The 8,822-nt window shown below is 47.8% G+C and overlaps 1 protein-coding gene across 1 annotated transcript; it reads right to left on the reverse strand.

The window, feature by feature from the left end:
- Nucleotides 1-6,635: 6,635 nt before the first annotated feature.
- LOC119273679 (transcription initiation factor IIA subunit 2-like) lies at nucleotides 6,636-8,284 on the reverse strand. Its single transcript, XM_037554765.1, has 3 exons — nucleotides 8,150-8,284; nucleotides 7,988-8,038; nucleotides 6,636-7,087 (listed from the first exon to the last, which is right to left on the reverse strand). The coding sequence occupies exons 1-3, from the start codon at nucleotides 8,282-8,284 to the stop codon at nucleotides 6,908-6,910; spliced, it is 366 nt and encodes a 121-aa protein (XP_037410662.1). The 3' UTR covers nucleotides 6,636-6,907.
- Nucleotides 8,285-8,822: the final 538 nt, after the last annotated feature.

Genomic DNA, 8,822 nt, shown 5'->3' on the forward strand with positions numbered 1-8,822 from the left:
CGGCCGCCACCGCCGCGCCGCAGCGCGCCCCCGCCGGCGCCTCTCACCGCCGCCATCGCCTTAGCGCCGCCCCGGCCCGGATCCGGCGAGATCCGGCCGACCCCCGCTTCTCCGGCGAGCTTCGTCAACTCCGGCGAACAGGGACCCCGTCGAACCTCGGGAAGCGTGCAGATCTCAGATCCGGAGTGATTTGGGTTGACTTTCTCCCGAAACCCTAATCCATGTGCTCATGTTCATAGCATCGTATCTCCGCATCTGTAGCTCCGTTTTTGGCATATAGCATATCAAAATGTTCGCCTCAGAGAGTACATCATTTCATTCCATTGCATCATTTTTATTTGAGTTCATGTTGACGCCCGAAATGCTATTAGAAGAGGGCTACTTGAGATAATTGTCAGATCTGCTACTCCATTTAGACATTTGTCATTTTTGCCATGATTATTGTGTGCATGATATGCCCTAATGCTCTACATATGTTTTGTTAAGGGTTTTGTCATCTTTCCAGAGGTGCAAGCCATGTATTTTTGTGATGTGTGTGGTGACTAGCACAAGCTTGCCAAGTAAGGCACTTGGTAATTCTGTTTTCAGGGACTTAGCAATTCCACTAAGTCCTTGAGCGGTTTATCCCATGTTGTCATATGTTCATGTTGTTTCCTAGTGATCCGTGCCTCTTTTGGGGATGATCAGTAAGGATGTTTTATTAATCTTGTAGTGCTATATCCATCCATGTCTTTGTTTGCAATTATGGAGCACCCTACCTTGAGTCAATCGAGCTCTACTTTCGCTACTTTGTGAATCTTGGCAGATTGTCAACTTGTTTGCAATTTTGCCGATGATGTTGTAGTTGATCCGTGCATGCTATGTTATTGTTCTTGCCATGTCTAGCTTGCATTTTGTGTGTTCTTGATAGATGTATGCTTAGCTTATCATGACTTTCTCCGTAGTGAGTGCATCGAGCTCGTAAACATGCCTACTTGAGTTATGTTTCAGCATGTGCCAGTTTTCACTGTCTGAAAACTGATTATGCTTTTGCTATGATCACATGCTTGCAATTGAGTTTTCTGATCCCTTTTGGCTCAAGGTCACTAAGGGACTTTTGTTAAGCTTTTTGAGTAGCTCCATGCCATGTTTTACTTTGCCATGTTCAGATCCTGTAGCATATAGTTTTGTTGCTCCGAAGAGTGCTATCTGATCTGAAATTTCAGACAAGTGTTAAGTCTGAGATCTGTTTACCATATGCATTTTTGCCATGCTTGTTTGAACCTGTTAATGGATGAATTGGCCGTAGCTCAGTGCTAGACTTTTGTTAAGCATCTTGAATGCATCCCTGCCATGTATTTTGTTGTCATGTTTGTTTACTGTAGCATGTTCATCTCATTGCATTTAGATGGCTACTTGCTGTAAATCGTAGATCGTGGTCATATTTGAATCGCTTGCCATTTCCAAACTGTAACTCCGATTCTGGCGTTCTTTATATCGTTTTCAAGCGATTTCACCTCATCTTTCCAGTGGCACACTTGGATTCCCAAGTTGAGGCCAGGTTCATGCATTACTTGTCACATCTTGCATATGCATCCCGCATCGCATCTCGCATAGCATATCATCATTGCATCATATTGTTTGATCCTTGCATGTGGTTGATTGTGTCCTTGTTGCTTGTTTGTCTTGTTTGGGTAGAGCCGGGAGACGAGTTCGCTAACGAGGATCCCGTTGAGTTTGCTTTCGAGGATCCAGTCAACTCTGACAGCTTTGCAGGCAAGATGATCATACCCTCGAAATCACTACTATCTTTGCTATGCTAGTTTGCTCGCTCTTTTGCTATGCCAATGCTACGATGCCTACCATTTGCTTTCAAGCCTCCCAAATTGCCATGTCAAACCTCTAACCCACCTTGTCCTAGCAAACCATTGATTGGCTATGTTACAGCTTTGCTCAGCCCCTCTTATAGCGTTGCTAGTTGCAGGTGAAGATTGGAGGCCGTTCCTTGTTGGAACATTTATTTACTTGTTGGGATATCATTATATTGCCATGTTATCTTAATGCATCTATATACTTGGTAAAGGGGGGAAGGCTCGGCCTCTCGCCTAGTGTTCTGTTCCACTCTTGCCGCCCTAGTTTCCGTCATATCGGTGTTATGTTCCCGGATTTTGCGTTCCTTACGCGGTTGGGTTATAATGGGAACCCCTTGATAGTTCGCCTTGATTAAAACTTTTCTAGCAATGCCCAACCTTGGTTTTACCATTTACCACCTACCCCTTTTCCCTTGGGTTTCGCGGACTCAAGGGTCATCTTATTTTAAACCCCCCCTGGGCCAGTGCTCCTCTGAGTGTTGGTCCGAACTGAGCTGCCTGCGGGGCCACCTCGGGGCAACTTGAGGGTTGGTTTTACTCGTAGCTAGTCTCATCTGAGTGTGCCCTGAGAACGAGATATGTGCAGCTCCTATCGGGATTTGTCGGCACATTCGGGCGGTGTTGCTGGTCTTGTTTTAACTTGTCGAAGTGTCTTGAAGAAGCGAGATACCGAGTATGATCGGAACATCTCGGGAGGAGGTCTATTCCTTCGTTGACCGTGAGAGCTTGTCATGGGCTAAGTTGGGACTCCCCTGCAGGGATTTGAACTTTCGAAAGCCGTGCCCGCGGTTATGGGAAGATGGGAATTTGTTAATGTCCGGTTGTAGATAACTTGAACCTTAATTTAAATAAAATGAACCAACCGAGTGTGTTACCATGATGGCCTCTTCTCGACGGAGTCCGGGAAGTGGACACGGTGTTGGAGTAATGTTTGCGCAGGTTGTCCTCTAGTTTCTCGCTCGCGCTTTGCCTCCTCTTCTCGCTCTCTTTTGCGAATAAGTTAGCCACCATATATGCTAGTCGCTTGCTGCAGCTTCACATATATATTTACCTTACCTTACCTATTAAGCTTAAATAGTCTTGATTGCGAGGGTGCGAGATTGCTGAGTCCCTGTGGCTCACAGATTACTATTACACCAGATGCAGGGCCTGATGATTCCGCTCCAGGTGACGCGCTCGAGCTCAAGTGGGAGTTCGACGAGGACTCTCAACGTTACTATGTTTCCTTTCCTGATGATCAGTAGTGGTGCCCTGTTGGGGGTGATCGGGACCGTGTCGCGTGTTGGGTTATCTTTTATTTTGGCGCCGTAGTCGGGCCATGAGTGTTTGGTTGATGTAATGTTATTTATGTACTTGATTGACGTGGCGAGTGTAATCCAACTATGTTGTCCCTTTTATTATCTATATTACATGGATGTTTGTGATGATTACCTGACTTTGCGACATATGCCTTCAATGCGATTATGCCTCTAAGTCGTGCCTCGACACGTGGGAGATATAGTCGCATCGAGGGTGTTACAGAGACGTCCCCGGGCTGTACGTGTGTTGAACGTGGAGGCGCCGTTATTCGGTGCTTAGATCGAAATCGACCACGATCTGAATCGCTGCGTGTACGACTCCACCAACCGCGTTCTTGTAACGCTTCCGCATCGGGATCTTCAGGGGTATGAAGATACACTCCCCTCTCTCTCGTTGCTAGTATCTCCTAGATTGATCTTGGTGACACGTAGGAAAATTTTGAATTATTGCTACGTTCCCCAACAGGTTGTAGGCTTCAAGAGGAGTGAAGGACCAACCAATGTGATATGTTAGATGGTGGTTTACCAAAGAAGCGCATCTCATAGGGGTAGCAGAACATGTATGAAAAACGAATGCAGGGTTGTCTGAATAGCCATGCGAGTAGAACTGAGACTAATCACATGGAACTGTCGGGGTTTGGGGAATGACCTGACAATTTGTGGGCTTATGGATGTACACAAGCAGGAGGACCCTAATGTCTTGTTTATTTAGGAGACAAAGATGTCTAGGAGCAAGATGGAATGGCTGAGATGGAAGCTTGGAATGCCACATATGGCAATGAAGGATTGTTGTCGAAAGGGAAAAGGGTTGTTTATGTTCTACAAGAGAGATAAACGTCAAGCTGCTAGACTTGTTATTGAGTTTCTAATAACAGAGTACAAAGGCACCCTAGAGGTGCTTGTACTAGAAGGATATGAACTTCGGGCTACCCCAAAATGCTCTTCTTTTTGCGTCAAATCCCAACATCTTCATTATGTCGATTTGAAAACCATCAATTTTTAACATCCGTATGCAGCAAATCAAGGGAAAAGGTTTCCTACTAGTATCTAAGGACACAACAAGCAGAGGGTTTGACCTTCCGCAGACCAGCCGTATTAGGGCATCTCCAGCGCTGACCCGCAAATTTGCTTGGGCATCTGTTCACGGACAAGGGATCAGCCCGCGGACACTTATGACGGAGGCCGCCATCCAACGCTGACCGCATACATTCCAACAACTACTTGAACTAATCGGACGAAATTCGTGCAAACACGGCCGATTTCATATAAACCGGAAGAAATTCATTATATTTCTATCATTTTTTAACTAAAACTATACCAAACTAAGGTAAAAGTTGTAAAACTAGTCTACGGCCGGTGCCGGCAGATATCCATTCCCACGACAAGGATACCCTTGACTAGTCTATGGCCGGCCGCGGCAGATCTCCATTGTCTTCTCCATGTCCGGTATCTCGCTCATCGGACTGCCGTGAGCCCCAGAGGTATATGCTTCAGCGCAAAAGGAAGCTCGCTTCCTCATCTTCGGTGGCGCCGCTTATCGGAGTGGAACCGCCTGGATGTGCTTCAACCGAAGGGGAAGGGGGCGACGGTAGCCTGCGACACGGAAAGACATAGGTTGTGTACGCCGGCATCGCCGAGGAGGCGACCTTCATGGGACCCAAGCGGCGGCGGCCTCCCATGTTCTACTTCTCCTCTATGATGGCGACTAGTGCGGACATGCTGGCCACCGTTTTCATCGATCTCCGTGAAGCCGAATTCTTTTTCCATTGGTAGGGCGCGTTTACGTGTTCGTTGACGGTGGATGGCGTGGTCCCAGGCACGGGAGGAGCAGTATGACACGACTTCATCGATGGTAGCTACAATGCCCGTGCCACCGTGTTCCCCCACGTGCCGCCCTGGAGCAACTTGCCACTCCTCGGCGAGCTGGCTTGGAGCCGTGAGTTGCTGAACGACGCGCCAGCTTGGTGGATGCCATGGAGATTTTGGAAAAAAATGGTGCAAGGAAGAGATGGGAGCGGGTGTGGTGTGATTTTTGCCCGGCGTCCGGCATGGTTTAAATAGTGGGCGGACGGCCGAAGCCAACTGGCATTGTGTTTAATGACGGGCGGCTCGCGAACAGACGTGAGGCCAGAGTAGGTTCCTCGGCACATGCACGGGTTTACTAGAGGAAGGCTGGAAGCCTGCGGCCATTTGAATGCGGTGAGGAGGCGTGTTTAGCCGGGCGTGCAATGGGTGGCGCTCTCTCAGCCGTCGCCGCTTCAATGCCGGTAGTGAGAGGTCGTGTCTGTCTTGTGCCCGCGTCAATATGTAGCGGCCGCTCTCCGATGACACGAATGCGGGCAGGTAGCGCCGGGCGAGAATGCGCACGGACGCATGTGGGTGTTTCAGGTGGACCAGGGCGGCTAGGAGTGGGCATGGCAGCGGTCCGTACGCCCGCAAAGCCCCCCTACTTTGTCTCCGGTTTGCGGGAAAAAGTACGCCCGGACCGCCCCGTGGACCGATACATGCCCGCGTTGGAGGGCACAACACGTCTGGCCTAGACGTATACAGGAGGCTTGAAGGCCCGCGTTGGAGATGCCCTTACAACTTCGACCACCCTAAGATAGCGACCGACTACTTCCACCGTGTTGAAAATATGCACTAGAGACAATAATAAATGTTATTATTTATTTATAAATTTATAAATTTGTAATTAATGTTTATTTTCTGTGCTATGCTATAGTTGCATTGGTTCTCGAGTCTGCATATAAACGAGATTTGGACAAAAACCCATTTGCATGAGTGGAATAATAAACACCAAGTAGATACCTAGTCTATTTTCTAAGACTAGCTCATATGTTGTTGAGGATCTTATTTTCCTGATTATGGCCATTTTTAAAGTAATACAGAAAAAGCATTCTTAAAGTAATAAGGATGCCAACAATAATGAAACACATTGTTGGCAGAACATGGACATACCCAACTAAATGATATACTTCGAGATCTGATCGTCACAATGTTATAAGTATTTTTATGCAAGTGGTTTCAATTCACAGACTATGAGAGTATCGAGTACTTCCGGAACCTCTCCCTCAACCCCTCTCCCCCTCCCCCTCTCTCACCCGCCCTCCTTCTCACTCATGCGCACCCGCACAAACACACACAGAGATACCGGCCGACAGAGAGATTGTGAGAGAAAATTCTCGCGGTTATAGGAGGTTGTAAGGAATCTGTACCAATGCTACACCAACACATCTTCCGTTGTACTCTTGGGAGTTTGATTCATAGGGCGATTCTTTTTTTTTCCTACTATGTTTCCCAACACGCCGGAAGAACAGGAGAGAAGCGTTCAGTCATTCTCCAAGTCGGAGTGCAGCGTGACGATTCTCATCACGGAGGAGCAGTTCGTGTTACAAAGCTTCCACAACGAGCTCAAGTTCCACTCTCAGCAGCTGTCCTTGGAGTAAATGTTCACTTTCAACTTGTAAATAGTTCTGTCTGTATGTACTATGTAGTGCTTATTACATATATATAGTTCCAGATCTACTTTGTGTAAGGATATGTGTATTTGAATACAGAAAATCACAAAGATGACACATTCTATTCGTAGTTCCACTGATCCATAAGTTATGTTATTGACACGAAAGAGCGAAACCATCATTCCAGTGGCGATGCAAACAATAACAACTTCACAAATACCATGCTCTAGCACAATGGAAGTTGCCTAGATGCTCCATAAGCCGTAGTTTGGGGATGGCGCCTGGTGCATCATGAAGTGGACTATGGTTGGCACTGATGGCAAGTAATAGGTTTGAGAGGCTTCTTAAGCACAGCAGAATCGCAGGCGACGATCTTCACTTTGTGGAGGACTGTTTCGATATCCTCGTTCTTGAACGTCACGTCTCTCAAGATTAATGTCCAGACGTCATCGCAGTTCCTGTATGTGCGCAGATTGCCTCGCTGTCAAGACAAGAGGAAAACAATCATGTGAATGAAATCAATGTATGGATGGAAACATGACTAGACATTGCAACATTGTGAAGACAAAATATTCAGAAATTGACTGAAATACTAGCGAGGTGAACTATTTGAGTTAAGCTATTGCCATGTAGAAAAGTATAGCTTTCTGTTAGATGGCATGCCAGAAACATGCAAAAAATGGTTGTTGTTTCCAGAATTGTTTCCCGGCTGGGATACAGGAAAGGAGGTCCCCTCTTCTTGTGTCGCTAATACAGTGGAACACATAAGTCTGTTCTCGGAAACTCGATCGGCAAAAAAGATCAAATACTACTTGGAAACTATTGCGAGAAACTATCGTGATATGTCAAGTTAAGAATGAAAACATCCAGTAGGTCCAGATATAAGTCAGGAACAGGAAAGGGACAGTTTACCCTCTGATAGTCTAAGCAATCAACATGAGCACATATACAGTTACATTTTTAATTTATTTTTTGGACCAAAGCAAACAGATCTCCTGGAACATGTGTTAACTTATCACCCAACTGAGGTTAAACAAACTGTCGTAATTTGGCTATCTAGCACACACGCAAGTTCAGGTATCTTTTTCCGGAGAAGTATATATAAATCTGCTCCTCAATAAAGAACTGGAAAATAACACGCAGAGCAATTTACTTGATAATTAAGCACACAAGTCGTACGTCATACATAGCATCAAGCAGAAGACAAAAAAAAATGTGTAGCTGATCTGCATTATCAGTAACAGGTAGCAACAGCAAGGTATTTCAGCATGAGTGCATTATTCCCTTGAAACAAATTAAACCTGTACTACATGACAATCACAGGGATGGATGAATGCATAGCACAAGAGAGTAGGCAATTTGGTTGGTTGGGTTTGGGTACCTTGAAGAAGGCCCTGCTCTTGACATGCTTATCCAGCGCGTGTCCCATGGACTGAAACAACAAGACCAGGATCAAAACATCCGGCATGCATGCAGTTTGTTTATTGCAGGACATGCTGATTGATAAGTTTATTGCAGGAGCAGCAAGGGGGAGGGAGGGGACCTTGTCGAACTGCAGGAGGACGGTGATGGCGAGGTCGGGGCTGAGCACGCCGCTGCTCACCATCTCGTCCAGCGTCTCGGTGAGGGCGTAGCCGATCTCCGACTGCCGGTACATCTCCAACGCCTCCGTCGCCATCCCTCCTCCCCTGACCTCCGGCTGGCCCTGTCCCTGTTGATCAATCAACAGTAAGCGTCAGAGTTCAGAAACCCTAGACGTCCCCCGCGGCGCCTCCGCCGAACCAATCAACCCCCGCGGCCCCCGGCAACCAAAAGCCCTCCACCCGGAAAGCAACCGCGAAGAAAGGCCGGCGCGCTCTTACCGGCCGGCGGGGTGGTCGATCGGCTGCGGGCGCGCTGGTACTGGTAGCCGCTTCGGATCTGGGGCCGCGGACGGGCCGGCAAGGCCTTGGAGCTTGCTTGCCGGCGAGGTCCGGGAGGGGAGAGCGGGATCGCGCGTGGACGGGGAGGAGGAGCGGCGAAATTCGAATCTGGGTGCTTATATACGGCCGGGGGAGGAGGGGGAAGCGGCCGGGGGAAGGTATATATAGCCGGGATCGCCGGCGGGCGGTACGTCGGTTCTGCGGATTAATTCCCCTTTTGCCCCTGCTAGCCGAGTCACGCTGGCCAAGGCCCAAGGGCACCTTCGACCCATCACGTTTCCAGTTTCTTTTTCT

This window comes from Triticum dicoccoides, chromosome 3A (genome assembly GCF_002162155.2).
Source record: "Triticum dicoccoides isolate Atlit2015 ecotype Zavitan chromosome 3A, WEW_v2.0, whole genome shotgun sequence".
NCBI lineage: Eukaryota > Viridiplantae > Streptophyta > Magnoliopsida > Poales > Poaceae > Triticum > Triticum dicoccoides.

Excerpts from the sequence above, each read along its gene's own strand:
- LOC119273679 (XM_037554765.1), bottom strand. The coding sequence starts at position 8,284 with ATGGCGACGGAGGCGTTGGAGATGTACCGGCAGTCGGAGATCGGCTAC. Across the intron at positions 8,039-8,149 it reads TCCTCCTGCAGTTCGACAAG|TCCATGGGACACGCGCTGGA; the intron begins GTCCCCTCCCTC and ends TTGTTGTTTCAG. Across the intron at positions 7,088-7,987 it reads AGAGCAGGGCCTTCTTCAAG|CGAGGCAATCTGCGCACATA; the intron begins GTACCCAAACCC and ends TTGTCTTGACAG.